This window comes from Mesoplodon densirostris, chromosome 1 (genome assembly GCF_025265405.1).
Source record: "Mesoplodon densirostris isolate mMesDen1 chromosome 1, mMesDen1 primary haplotype, whole genome shotgun sequence".
In the NCBI taxonomy this organism is placed as follows: Eukaryota; Metazoa; Chordata; class Mammalia; order Artiodactyla; family Ziphiidae; genus Mesoplodon; species Mesoplodon densirostris.
The window spans coordinates 185,972,133-185,987,600 of NC_082661.1; the positions used below are offsets into that span (position 1 = coordinate 185,972,133).

Below are 15,468 nucleotides of genomic sequence, written 5' to 3' on the forward strand. Positions count from 1 at the left end.
AACGTAGCATCTTCGGTGTGTAATTGTAGATTAGTGACTACCAGAGACCTGTAGTTTAGCACTTAAGAGCAGCCGCAGAGCACAGGGAGATCAGCTCGGTGCTTTGTGACCGCCTGGAGGGGTGGGATGGGGAGGGTGGGAGGGAGGGAGATGCACGAGGGAAGGGATGTGGGAACAGATGTATATGTATGACTGATTCACTTTGTTATAAAGCAGAAACTAAAAAAAAAAAAAAAAAAAAGAATATCTAAATGCAGGTGGGTCCTTTTCCACACACAGCTAAAATAACCTGGGATCCTGAGCATCTAAGGTCCTGGGAGCTGGGTCATGCCCCCATTTCCTACCTCATGACTAAACTTGATGTCTGCTGCTTGCCTTCCTGATTTTGCTTTTATCACCACTGCTGCCTAAACTGTCAACAGTTTGTCTTCCCAGCCAATTTCTCCCCTTCTCTTCTGCCTGCTTTCTTTTGTTTTACCTACTCTGGCCTGGCATTATCAAAAAGTCCTGTTATGCTTCTTATTGACAAAGCAACAGTTTCAGAATATTAGGTGTAATTTTTGAGTCTTCATTTTGGCTGCTCTGCTATTGATAATCATGGGTTCATTCTTTCAGAGTTTTCTTTTTTCTTAGTTCTCATCTTAGCTTCATTCTGGATACTAGAGGATCCTAAAAGGTTCTTCATTAGATAACAGAAATTTTACTGCAGTTCTGTAACCCAAACAATTATGAATAAAGAATGTGACTAGTAAGATAGTAATGGTACTTAGTGGCTACATTTATAGAATATTTTTATGTTCTAGGCAGGGAGGCACAAACTTCACATGTATCAGTACATATCAATTTGGGGGGTTATATTTATAACAGGTATTTCTTAGAATTTCCATTAGATGGAAGAGCCAGTGCATAAAACTGCTCACTTAACAATGAAAGCTGAAAAGAAAAAAATGGGGAAGAGTAGTTCACATAGAATTCATATAGGTAGGTGCAACATATGTTTTTCATGAGAGTATTTGATTCAGTCTTTTAGTGATATCTAAGCTATTATAAAATAAATTCTGATAGAGTAACCTTGGATTTAGAAGATTATATTCTGGAGATATACATTCTTTGGTTTTAGGAAAAGTCTTATCTCAAACTTTAGCACACATCAGAATCACCTGGAGGTCTTGTTAACACAGATTTCTGACCCTGTCCCCAGAAGTGTTTTTTGTTTATTTGTTTTTATTGATATATAATTGACATATTTTTTAAATTATTATTTTATATTGGAGTATAGTTGATTAACCATGTTGTATTAGTTTCAGGTGAACAGCAAAGTGATTCAGTTATACATATACATGTATCTATTCTTTTTCAAATTCTTTTCCTATTTAGGTTATTATAGAATATTGAGCAGAGTTCCCTGTGGTATACAGTAGGTCCCTGTTGGCTATCCATTTTAAATATAGCAGTGTGTACATGTCAAACCCAAACTCCCTAACTATCCTTTCCCCTCAACCTTCCCCCCTGGTAACCATAATTGACATATTGTGTTAGTTTCAGGTATACAACATAATAATTCAATATTTGTATATATTGCTTTTTTTTTAACTGAAGGACAGAGAATGAATTCATATTCCTGAATAGTCTGAGTATCCAAAGCTCATGTTGTTAATCACTGTATACTCCTTCACCAAGGCCTTAAGGAAACCAGTTTGGGTAGAAGGCAGTAAAAAAGCTCCTGGGTGGGAGAGACAGCAGAGGAAAGGTGGCAAAGAAAGCAACTTTTCAGACTGAAAGAATAGTATTGGCTTCAAAACATGTTCACCTGACTGTATTTTGTCTCTCATCTTTTCCCTTTTTTGTTTGACTTTTAACAGAAACCTATGTGTTAAACAGGTAAAATTTTATCAAGAAGCTGAGAACATATTTTTCTAGTGTATGTTATAGGTAGTAAAAAGTCTAGGTGGATGATGATGAGAGTTTACCCAAATGAACTGGATGAAATAATGATAATTCCTTGTTGGCTAATATTTTTGAAAATTCCTTAAATAATGAAACAAGTTGCATAAAAGATATGCTGCTTCTCTATCATTACACAATAAGTAACCTGTAGCCATCATAAATAAAAGTAGAATCCCATTTTAATGAACTTCGCAGAACATCACAACTGTTACATTTCTACACAAACCTTATTAACATTATAATGTCTTCCTACAGTGCAAAGTGGCTCAAGTATGAGCTTTAAAATTTATTTTGGGAAGTTAGTAGTATACCATAAGCATAAAGAATTGGTTTGAAATTACGTGAAAAGAAATGCTTTTAGAGTTACAAAAGCAGTGGTACTTGAGAGGGTACCTGTCAATAAATACTGTCATGCCCTCTACTGTAGCTATGTTTGAATAATTGTGAAAAGTTCATAGTCTTCCTAAAACATAACAGATCAGGAATTGAGGGCTGCTGGGCCAAGATGATATTCCTCTTTGCACAACCCATCTTAGTGAGTGTCTGGTTCTAGACTTGCTCCATACGGAATGGACATGACACTCAGCATGTATCAGAGGGAGTGGCATGGATGGTGGGGCAGAGGTGGGAAAGTCTGAAACCTCATGATCCATAAGGAAAGGAGAGATTAGCAGACTGTGACAGCAAAAGGCATGTAGAAAGCGGGAGAAATTGTTTCAGCATATTGCCTTTAAGAATATGGTTTTTCTCTCTAATTTTAGAATCTGTTTACGGACTGTCCACAGACATTTATCTGCTTCCTCTGCCTTTTTTATGAACTTAGGAAATCTGGGCACCTGTGATGCAGGCTTGGTAAAATTCTGACCCCTCTCTCCTCTTCCTTTCTCAAGTCCCAAGTGATGCCCCAGCATACCCTTTACTCAGATCGCCTTTTTTACTTTCCTCTACCTTAGTCCCTTGAACATTCATCCTTACTTACTGACTTTCATTTCATGTGATTGATAGGGTTTTTGGTTTTTTTGGGTTTTGGGGTTTTTTCCCAGTACTCTCGAAGGCAGAATCACATATTAAAATGATGATAATGGCTACCATTTACTGACTGCTTACTTTGTGTAAAGTGCCATGTTCAGCATTTTACTTTCATTACTTCATCTAACTCTGAAGTAGTTAATATGAGTATCGCCATTTTGTCAGTGAAGAAACAGGCGCAGAAACAAGCACTCAGCTTCTAAGTGATGGACCTAGGATTGACTGTGGGCATTCTGGCTTGAGTCCACATGCTCTCAGCCTCCTTCACCACCTCCCATAACTGGAATCACATCCTAAACTGGAGGCTCCTCTTTAGGCAGCAGTAGCCCTCTAGTTCCTTGTTCTACCCAATAAAGCCCTATTTGCTAAAAATGAATGAATGTGAAATTCACAAGCCACCAGTGTGATAGAGAAAATAGTTAGGTATGTAAGCAACACTGAATAGCCATGTGTGTGACAGGGATTTAGGAATTTCTTAAACACCTATAATTTTCAGTTTCTTGTCTATTGCCTTGTTCTTTCTTCATATCCATAGTGGCTAGACATAATAGGTGCTTTATACATATTAAATAATTGAATCTGTTGTGTATAAATGAATAAAGCCTGTGTTAGAATGACATGTTTGTTGGGGCATAACTATAGCTTGATTTTCTAGAACTTGGGGGTTTTCATGGTTGAAGTGAAACAGGAGGGTGGAAATATATCATTGCAAGAATATAGAGTGCTTTAGAGTTACATATCTATACCAACAAGTATCTATGGAGTATCTGGTATTTGGTAGGTATTATTTTAAGCAAGTGTGTAATGGTGTGTGAAACAGGCAGAGTTCTTCTCATGGAGCCTGTGATCTTTGTGAAGCTAGTTATTTAGTTCCATTTTTATAGCTGAATAAATTGAGACAAGAGGAAGATAAGTTTCCCAAGATTGTCTACTAAGTAGTTGGTTGCTTTACATCTGTAAATTATTACCTACTGCCACGTAGCCATGAGATCCATTTTAGTTATTAAGGTAGGAGTTACTTTCAGTCTCATGCTGGTGAATTTTACAATAAAAATATTATGCAACGTAATAGTCCTGGTGGTGTTTTTAGCAACCATAACTCAGCTTCTCAGGTGTACTCATAGTATATATTATCTTCCTTGGAATATCTACAAAGTAATACTGAGCCTGCCAAGTGTATAAACCTAAACATGTAGCAATCTCAACATTAGAGGTAGATATAATAGATCTTTGTGTGGGAGAGGGAAGGAAGTGAGAGGGAGGACTGGAGCATGTGACAAAGTCATGATCTTTCAATTGAATAATCTTATAATTTAGCAGAAACATCTGGGCTTTCCCAGATGGCATCATGATGGTAATTCATCAAGGGAAGCCTCTTGTGCTAACAGCAACTAGTGAAATTGGTGGGAGGGGATGAGACTTTTCTTCTTAAATTGTAAAACTGTGACCCAGGAAGCCTTGGGAAACAGAACTTGTGAGCTTTACAAACCGATGTAGTTGCACAAGTTGACAAATTTTAAGAAGCACTATTGTGTGCAGAATAGGAACCAAGTAATAGGAGGAGTCAGCTAACTGTAAAAGAAGTAAGTGAAGTGGTCTCTTACCCTCAAACCTGTTGAAGAAGAATTGGCATACCTACCAGAATCTATTTCTGAAAAGTATCTAAATAATATCATTTAAAATGAAAAAATTAGAAATAACCCAAATGCTCACCAGCATGAAAATAGATCAAAAGTTGTTTATACATACGATGGACTATTACCTTTGTAACACAGCAGCCCAAAGCATAAAGTACAAGCTACACACCACAATGTGGATAAATCTTAGAAAAGGCAGTTTTGAGTGAAAGGCTTAGGTTATATACAGTATCAAACCCTTTTCGCTACAGTTAAAAAAAAAAAGCTAAAATATTATTTAGTCATCCGTCTATTTCTAATATTTTTAAAATAAGACAGTGATTTACACGAAGTTCAGAAGTAGCTGCCTCAAAAGGGGAGGCAGGAATTCAGAACAGAGAAGGAGCATGTAAATGTAAGACACTGGTCTGTTTCTTCAGTTGGGCAATGGTTTCATGGGTATTGGTGATTTTTTTTTAAGAATTAAAATTAGGCATCGAAGTTTGTTATTTAAAGAAGTTCTGAAATGAGTCATTTTAGAAAATAGTTCCCCCCCACTTCATTTATCTTTTAACACTTCTGAGTGTATCAGGTGTTCTTAATATGTCCACCCGGATAAGTAAATGTGGCGGGAACTCGGTAAGATGGTTTTTTCAATGGTACAGTTAAGCAAGTGACATACTTCACGATAGTCAGGAAGAAGTTGGTTTACCCTTCGCCAGCACAAGCAGAAAGATACATGCTGGATTCTCAGCTTCTCAGAAAATGCCCACTTGGGAATTCCCTGGTGTTCAATGGTTAGGATGCAGCACTTTCACTGCTGGGACCTGGGTTTGATCCCTGGTCAGCGAGCTAAGATCCTGCAAGCCTTGCTCCTTGGGCAAAAAAGAAAGAAAGAAAGAAAAGAAAATGCCCACTCATTAAAAACGTAAACTAGATGTATAAGGGTGACTAAGTGGAATATATGGTTTGTGAAACATTAAGGTGTAAAGTATGAAAGCGGTTAAAATTTCTCTCTGCTTCAAATCTTAACTTTGTTGAAATAACTGTTTAGGAAATTTCAAGAGGACCTTGCCTGTGTTACTTTGTTTTTGCTTTTGTTTTGTTTTCTTTTATTTTCCCTGAGTAAAATTTAATCCTTGGGGTGGAGTGCTGAAGCTGCAAAGTATAGAAGAAAAAATGGACTTCAGGGGCATTCTAGAAGCAGCTGGGGATCCCGGTTCTGCTACTTGCTAATCGTGTGATCTTGGGCCAGTTATGTGGCTCAACTTTGGTTTCCTTGAACGTAAAGAGGGAATATCAATACCTACTTTGCAGGATTCTCTCTCTCTTTTTTTTTTTTTTTTTTTGGCTTCATTGAGTCTTCGTTGCTGTGCACAGGCTTTCTCTAGTTGCAGCGAGCAGGGGCTACTCTTCGTTGCGGTGCACAGGTTTCTCATTGCGGTGGCTTCTCTTGTTGCGGAGCACGGGCTCTAGGCTCACGGGCTTCAGTAGTTGTGGCTCGCACGATCCAGACTGCAGGCTCAGTAATTGTGGCATCGGGCTTAGTAGCTCCTCGGCATGTGGGATCTTCCCGGACCAGGGCTCGAACCCGTGTCCCCTGTATTGGCAGGCGGATTCTTAACCACTGTGCCACCAGGAAAGCCCCAACTTTGCAGGATTCTTGTGAGGATTTGTTATGATATTTACAAAGCACCTAACAAAATAAAAATTCAATAAATGATAGCTACCTTAAGTAGTAATAATTTTTCCACATTGTGTAACAGGGACATTGGGTGTGACAAATCAGTCTTTGTCTTATAATAGTAGCTGAGTAAATATACTTTAAAGGAATGTAACTACTAACTTTGAAAAGTGAATCTCATTTGCTTTGAATCAACCATAATGTGGAAAATTCATGCTGGGTAAGCAGTTAGAACATAGTATTGTTCAGATCATTATCTTGGATTTGAACTTCACATAGCCTTGTTAATTCTGTTTTAGGGCCACAAACTGTACACCAGACCTCCTCACAACTCTTTTACAAATATATGCTGTTATTCTCAAGTAGAATCAAATGAGAAAATAGTTCAATACAGCTTATAATTAGTGTGTTTATGAGAAAAGATTATGAGAAAAAAGTTCAAGGTTTGTATGTCTTACTGATGACTTAATATTGCCTTTATATTCTAAGCTGATATGTTTACATAGTAAAGACCCAAATGTAAAAACATTACCAAGAAATATTTAAAATTATTTTTATTAGTCCTCTATTTAGTGCATGTTTTCATAGTAAATTCATTGCTTATGAACAGAACAATGAGTAACTGTCATGTTGAAGACTCAAGAGTGTTTGCCTGCAAACAGGTGTAACTGGGTAAAAGTACAGGTTTTCCTGCCCACCCACAGTTCTTATTTCTGAAATAACTGCTAATACCTCCTCAAACTGATAGGTATGGTAAACTCAAGGGTAACCAGTGCAGACAGGTTTTTCTCTCCTTGGCAGAAGTTTTAGTTGCTTTGGGCTTCCTTCCTTGTGTCGTCTACCTGGAGAGGACCTTTGGAAGGAATGTTAATCAAGTTTCTGTGCTTATTGACCTAGATGTTTTTGTTGTGCTGGTACGTTGTAATCAATCCAGATCTCCTGTTCAGGGTTAAATAAATGCTTATTGTTTGGTTGGTGGGAAGATTGTCCATCATGGTTTGTGACAGGCTGAATTCAGATGTTGGCGGACACAGGCAATCCCAGAGCATTCAGATTAATTCACGTATTCACAGTTCTATATATATATATATATTTTTTTTCCTTTTGCGGTATGCAGGCCTCTCACTGTTGTGGCCTCTCCCGTTGCGGAGCACAGGCTCCGGATGCGCAGGCCCAGCGGCCATGGCTCACGGGCCCAGCCGCTCCGCGGCATATGGGATCCTCCCAGACCGGGGCACGAACCCGTATCCCCTGCATCGGCAGGCGGACTCTTAACCACTGTGCCACCGGGGAGGCCCCACAGTTCTATATTTTAAGAATGTATCAGTGACCGAGAGTCTTGATGTCATATGTACAGGTAGCCAGGGCTCTTTGGTATTGTGGTTCCAGGAACTATTCAGTGTAATTTTAAAGATTTTAATGACTGCTTAACTGTGTTTTACATGGCTTAAAGTGAAACTATAAACTATCCCCCTTTAAGTTTTAATCTATAAAGATGCCTGGCTACAAAGGAATTGCATTGTAATTAAATGTGAATGTGTTAATTAAAGACTTATATTCAGTATTTGGATATGTAAACTCTGCTTCCTTGAAGAAGTGATCTTGTCTTACGCTGCATGCCCAGTGCCTGGCACATAGAGTACTCTCAGTGAATATTTACTGAATGAATGGATGAATGAATAGTTCTGGTCCAGATGTAGAATAATGTTGGAAGAGATTTAAATAGAAATGAATAAACCTAGTTGGAATATTTTATTTTCCTTAGTAACTTGCTGATTTTCTTCCTAATTATAAATAAGCATATACGTATATATATTCTTACATTGTACCAGATTGCCTTCCCTCTAACAATATGAAAATACCTGTTTACCTATAGAATCTGGTTCTTAGCATTTTTTCTTTGAGTTCAATCTCAAATTAGGATGGAAGCATTTATGAATTTTTTTGTATTTGCTGTAAACACTTTATTCCAGTGTGGCTTTCCTTTTCATTTACTTTTAAAAAATTTATTTTATTGAATTATAGTTATTTACAATGTTGTGTTAGTTTCAGGTATACAGCAAAGTGATTCAGTTATTTTTATATATATACATATATATATATAGATAGATAGATAGATAGATAGATAGATAAAAAACACTTGGGCTTCCCTGGTGGCGCAGTGGTTAAGAATCCACCTGCCAGTGCAGGGGACACAGGTTCGAGCCCTGGTCTGGGAAGATCCCACATGCCACAGAGCAACTAAGCCCGTGCACCACAACTACTGAGCCCACACACCACAACTACTGAAGCCCGCGCACCTACTAGAGCCTGTGCTCTGCAACAAGAGAAGCCACCACAATAAGAAGCTCGTGCACTGCAATGAAGAGTAGCCCCTGCTCGCCACAACTAGAGAAAGCCCGTGCATAGCAAAAAAGACCTAACGCAGCCAAAAATAAATAAATAAATATTTTAAAAAATTTTAATAATATTCAAGGAGAAATTTTTCTTTCAGTTTTTAGATAACCCTCTGATAAGAAATCCTAGAACACAATAAATCATCTTGGGATATATTTCTTGAAGTTTTGTGCTCCTCCTAAAAACCAGACCCTTAAGTAAAAACAAACAAAAAACAAACAAAAACTTGTTTTCAATCATCCAAAACATTGTCAAAGAAAATCTTTGTCATCCCTTATCTCCTTGTTATTTATGTAGCTCAGAAAGCAAGTACCTAACTTCTTGCTACCAAGGCATAACGGTCTCCTTGGATAGTATAGATATGTGGGTGGGTGGGTAAACTGGAAGATTGGTTTAAGAGAACTGGATAATGTGCCCTTAGCATGTTCCAGGATGGGAGAATTTTTAAGGTACTAGAAAATAATCTAATGCAGAAACTTGGTAAATACAGCAATATCAGAAGGGGAGGGGGAAATTGCCATTAATCAGGAAGGATTTTACTTTTTTCACTTCAAGTTTTTTTTTTCTTGCACTTCTGTCCTATCTAAAAAGTTAGGTCTTTGGAGAAGGAAATTATGAATGCCTCAGAGTATGATATTTAAATGGAAAATCTGCTTTAGTTTTTCTTAAAACACCACCTTTAGCAGAGCAAAGAATTTTGATAGCTAAGTATATAAGGAAAAAAGAGGTGAATTATGTGCTTGTTAAAGTAATCTAACTACCTCTTTTACCATCTTTGTTGTGCAGTATTACCCAGTATTAACTGTCTTCCTGTTATCCAGCCCTTTTATCCCACAGAGAGGGAAATTGATGAGGATATGTGCATTGTGTTATGTCTGATCACAGTTTGACTAGCATAGTCTGGAAGTGGGTTGTGCAGGATGAGAGCTAGCAGCCTAATTGCTCTCCCTGCATCAGCAGCATCTATAAAGCATCCTGGGAATTGCTCGCCCTACGTTCAGAGCAGCTGGTCACATGAGCCTGAATTTTCAGTTCAGTTCATTAGTCAGCCATTTTGGTCAACACCCTGCTTACTGCGCACGACCAATCCTATTAGAACTCAGCATCCCAGCTCCTCTGAGCAGATCCTGGAAGTGATTTCTGCAGTTCAGGATTTTTTTTTAAGCTAAATCGAAAATATTGGTTTATTTTTTGTTCTTTTTTTTTTTTTCTTTTGTACTTTTTTTTTTTCCTGCACAGAAAAGGAGGATTTTTCACTTACTCATACAGAGGCCAGTTTTTCAAAGCCAGCTAAGGTAGCATCGGCTGTGCAGGATTTCAAGCCTCTGGCTCAGCTGAAAAAGAAGGAGGTAGGGAAGGGAAGATAACAAGAGAGAAGCTGGAAGAAGACAAGCATCATCTTATTTTGCTAGGTGGTAGGAGCTATCTATGAGAAGAGATAGTGTAGAATTGTTTATCTTGAACAGTTGGTTCTTAAACCATAAGGTGTTTTTTTTTTAACCTCCCCCACCCCGTTTCTTGAGAGCTTTGTTGCAGAGCTTTAGATTTGGGGGTTTTGTTGAGGAGGCTTTATTTTTGTGGGGTGTGTGTGTGTGTGTGTGTGTGTGTGTTGTGGTCCCAGCTGAGTCATCATGTCGGCTCTGACGCCTCCCACCGATATGCCGACCCCCACCACTGACAAGATCACACAGGCTGCTATGGAGACCATCTACCTTTGCAAATTCCGAGTGTCTATGGATGGAGAATGGCTCTGCCTGCGAGAGCTGGATGACATCTCACTTACACCTGACCCAGAGCCTACCCACGAAGGTATGGTTAGAACCCATCCACTAGTATCTCACCAGCATCCCCATTGTTACTCGGGCTGGGAGGGTCAGGGAGAGGCAGGAAGAACCCATGCTGTAAACTATTAACAAGCCTGAAAACCTTTCATCCTTACCTACCACCAGCTCCCCTTCTCTACTTTACTGGGAAAAATAATTTTTCCCTGTCCCCTGAAGTATCCTTTCAAAAGATGCCGGTGCTTGTTTAGAGTTCTTTGTCTTGGAGCCTCTAAAAAGAACATTTGAGGTCACTTATCACATCTGACCCTAATCAACAATGAAAAAGCTATTAATTCTGATTAGATGCTAAAATATTATAGAAATTGTAGTGATTCTTAATAAAGATAAAAAAGCATGACCATAATTATAGGGTTGTACATGATATAGTTGAAACGCTCATGAAGGGTATCCTATCATCAGGATATAATGTTAAACAGGCTATGATATCTAGAAAATATTTGGTCAAACATTTTTTTTCTTTAATAATATAGATTATAAGGTTAGATGAGAAAGCAGTTTTACATTCAGTGCTTATTTAATGAATATGGTGTCTTAAAAAAGCACAATGCCTTAAAAAGGCATGATTGATAAGGTAATTCCTTCCCATGGAACCTATTGGCCATTGCTTTTTATAAGTTATTTGTGGTATCTATGATGACCCATTTGAAATTTCCACTGTCAGTACCTTTGAGACCTTTGTGGTTCTTGACTTGTGACTTTCTCCCAGAACCTTTTCTAAATTGTGAGAGCGTTTCATCTTCTACCCCTAAATTCTCTTAGTACAGTAAGGAAGAGAATTAACATGAGTCATAATTTGAATCAAATTGTTTTGTATTTTTATGTAGTGACCTCTTAGCTAGTGTTTATTCTCTACCCTTAAAATAATGAAGACAGAAATGCTCACGTATGAGAATAAATTCTTCATAAAATCTTCCTAATGTTTAGACATACTGCAGGATAGAGGGCACAAGGTGAATTGCACTTAGCAATTGGGTTAGGAAAAGTGATTCCTTTCCCTTGACCTAGTGTCATTGCAATCTTATCATGACTCAGATTTCACTCTTTGTGTCTGAAAAGGATTTTATTTTCCCAGTTAGACACTTTTAGAGAGGGTTAACATCACAACACAAAGCAGTCATTTGGGTGTGTCTTTAAGGGCAATGTTTAAGTAGTTTTTAAGGCCCTTTGCATCTTTTAACAATTGGTTTGTCAGCTAGACAGCTTCCTTTGGCTCTAAGTTTCAGAATGTGCACAGGGGTTAGAGGACATCAGCTAGAACTGCATACAATGCCAGTACTGTTTAGAACAGCCTCCAAAGCTTTAAAAATCTTTAGGGAAGAAAAATACGTTTTTGGAAGGCTACCAAGAAGTCTTTTAGCAAATGCCTCAATTTGCATATTTTGTTTTAAAAAATATTCATTTTGAAAGTCATGCAATATCAAATATTCCCTTAATTATAAAATTTAGTGTGTCAGTGTCTCAAAATAACTTTTAACAAATTTAATAATTTGAATACATATTTGTTTTTTGAGCAAGATTCCTGTGAGTGAACAAAAGTGAGCTGTTTGATTCACATAAGCATTTGTAGTGGTACTGTTTGAATTCAATATGGAGAAATCTGTGGTGGAAAATGTATGAGGGCTGCAACCTAAACTTAAGTGGCACATCCGTAGATTAAGGGAAACAGACAAATAGGAAGTTCCCAACACCTTAGAATCAACTATGGAGGGTGTGGAGGAAAATAGAGAAATGCTAACAAATGAGTTTTGGAATTCTGCCTTAAATTGGGTAAAAGAAGAAACAATTTCAAATGATTAGCACTAGAAGTAATAAAAGAAAGTCCAGACCCAGGAAAACATGTGTAGGTTTAGTGATCTAGGAAACCAGGTAAATAAAATACAGGGATTTTATTTCCTTGCTCCACTGGCTAACTCTGGATGTCTAATGTCATTTGAACTCAAGAAATGTCTGCTTTAATATTGATGCTAGTGACAATTGTTAAGTTTAATTTAGCTACTAACCTTTAAGTGGTGATCACCAGGCCAGTGATAATGGGAATCTTACTGTGTTGACAAAATGGAGCACCTGGTGCCCAGGCACAGGAGTATTCATAGAATACTTCAGACATCTGACCACGCAAATCCTGCGTTGGGGCCCTCTGACTCCCACAAGAGAAAAGGGGCAAAAGCATAATGTATCCTCTTAAGAGGATAATATAGACTAACTTTGTGGCCTCAACACTACAAGCACTGTGGTTTCCAACTTTTGTTTTCTGAAAACAGAGTTCCTTCCTTCACTGTGCTGTCCAAAGTGTAGGCCTGGACCTAGAATTTCTGCCTAGCTTAACTCTTAAATACGTGGGAATAAAAACTCAATTAATTATTTCAGTGCTTATTGGTGGTCAAGGAGGTGATCTTTCTCTCACTTCTTTTAATATACTTTTTTTTTTAAAACAACCTGGAGCAAATCTCTAAATCTTTAATTGTAAGGAGAAGGTTCAGCAAAGGCTTCCTCCAGTAAGTGACACTTGGGCTGGGCTCAACCTTGCGTGATAACTAGACAATCACCAGGCTGACACTGTGGCGGGTAGGGGTTGGAGGGGACGTTTCAGACAGTACATAGTGAGCTGGCCAAGCTCGGGTATAACGAGTAGTTAGGAGTGGTACCTACCAGATAGTAGGTTAGGAGGATTAAATGAGATAATTAATGTAAAGTGCCCTATAAATTTAGTTATTTGTGTAATAGTTATTCATGGAGCAGTGGTTTGAGCTGTAACAGTATAAGCCCCATTCTTAAATCTATTGCCATTTTAGTGTGTATTTCTCTTTTTATATCTAACTTTCTGGAGTAGTCTAAACTAGTTGTTTACCAGACAGACTAAAGGTTAGTAGCTTAAATTCATATAAACGAGAAAATAATTGGTTAAAAATAAAACACAGTTATAAAGAAATACTTGTTTTCCTATTAACCTTCTTTTAAAGAAGAGGAATCTGACATTGAGAGGTGAAACACAGATGATCGGTTTAGTACAGTATAATATACCATTTGGTTATGAAGACAACTATAAGCTTTGAATAACTGTATGTGATGGCCGACTTCAGACATGCTGTTACTGCGTAACTCTGCAGTTTTCCCCTGGTAGTTGCATTTTGCTTTAGTGTTCATTTAGACTATCTGGCACTTATACTGTAATGTATAAAGAGATAGCTTATATGTAACATCTGTGAATGTAGTAATGATACTGCACCACATGCAAGGAGTGTGTTTTGGTCTGTCAGTTGGTCAGAAATATTTATTGGGCATCCCTTCATGCAAAGTCCAGTTCTAGAGACTAAGAAATAGGTGGCCTGGGGCTTCCCTGGTGGCGCAGTGGTTGAGAGTCCGCCTGCCGATGCAGGGGACACGGGTTCGTGCCCCGGTCCCGGAAGATCCCGCATGCCGCGGAGCGGCTGGGCCCGCGAGCCATGGCCGCGGACCCTGTGTGTCCGGAGCCTGTGCTCCGCAACGGGAGAGGCCACAGCAGTGAGAGGCCCGCGTACAGCAAAAAAAAAAAAAAAAGAAATAGGTGGCCCTTGCCCTCAGTGAATTCACAGTCAAGGAAAAGAGATGAAACAAAGATGTCAGAGGCTGCTGTAAAACAAGTGTGAACTACTTAGTTGCTAAAGGGCAATCCTGTTCCTTAGGAACTGGACATGGAATTCAAAGCCAGATAACACTTAGAGTGACCACACTTCCCAAAGAACAGTATGGGTGTAGATTTGGGATCAGGTTTTTCCATTCAATAGGGAATACGCTACTGATATAATAAGCAAGGAAAAATCCCCTGAAGATGAAATGGAAAATGTTTGTTAGCCGGTAACTGTGGAAAGTGTCTGTTGCTGAGATAACTCCATTGACATTTACTAACATACTCTTACTCATTAATATCACTGCACACGAGTAAAACCCCATCCTGCCTGGGACCTGCATATGTTTTAATGAAAAAAGTGCCTGTCCCAGTGGGCATTTTGTCAGGGGAAGCCAAATGGCTGTTTACCAAGAAACTTCATAGCATGAATTCACTACAGTCTAGTGCAGGGCTTCTAAATCTGGGAACCATGATTCAAAAAATTATATATAAAATTTTACATCTGTGCTTTTTTTTTCCTAGGGGAAAAATCCTTAGGGTCTGTTAGAACCCCCAAAGAAAAAAGCAGTGTTTAAAAAAACACAGCTTTTATCATAAGATCAGAACCTCGGCCCTTCATTCAACATACATTTAAGTACCCCACCTATAATTTATGCTCCACACTATGCTAGGTCCTGAGGTACAGCACAGTGAATAAGCCCGCTCCTCCGTATTTTCTGAGCTTATTGACAAGTGGGGGGTAGGGTAGTTCAACAAGTAAAATGGCAAACACTGCAGTACCATGGTACAGAGCCAATGTATGAAATATATATGTATGAAATTATATAAACCAGATTTAAGGCATCTGGCTATTGTAGTTTTCTGCTATGATTAAACAAATAGTGCTGTATGTGTTAGGCCATAAAAGAGGGATATATGTGCTCCATTCCACAACAGAAGCTTAATTTTGTCTTTCATTTTAGTTTCTGCAACTACCAGGATCTAATTATGTCACATCTAGATTCCCACACTTACTTTTAGCTTTTCTCCAAACCATTTCTCTTCCTATACTGATTCATTCTTCATAAAATTGCTAAATGAGTCTTCAAGAAAGTAAACTTTTCATTCTTGTACAAGAGCCTGTTTCAGGCAGCCTTTATATTGAATGTAGAATATTCCTGAAAAGGTGGTAGTGGTGGTGGTGGTGTAGCAAGAAGAGATGCTATGTTTTATTGAGCAGCTACTTTGTGCCAGGAACTGTTTCCTCTAAGTAATATATATGTATTATCTCATTTAATCCTTACAAAAACCCTTTGACCCTAGGTACTGTTATCCCCATTTTACAAATGTACAGATTCAGAGATG

At 38.3% G+C, this 15,468-nt stretch overlaps 1 protein-coding gene across 7 annotated transcripts in view; it reads left to right on the forward strand.

Annotated features, from left to right (window-relative positions):
* RUFY3 (RUN and FYVE domain containing 3) overlaps window positions 1-15,468 on the forward strand; it is an 84,425-nt gene that overhangs the window by 6,035 nt on the left and 62,922 nt on the right. For 2 of the 7 annotated variants that reach the window (XM_060113220.1, XM_060113253.1), the window contains exon 1: window positions 10,176-10,482. The exons of the other annotated variants lie outside the window; for them this stretch is intronic. In XM_060113220.1, coding sequence (XP_059969203.1) covers window positions 10,305-10,482 — 178 coding nt within the window. In that variant the 5' untranslated portion in view covers window positions 10,176-10,304. Of the gene's footprint in view, window positions 1-10,175; window positions 10,483-15,468 lie in introns of those variants that run through there. 7 annotated transcript variants of the gene reach the window in all.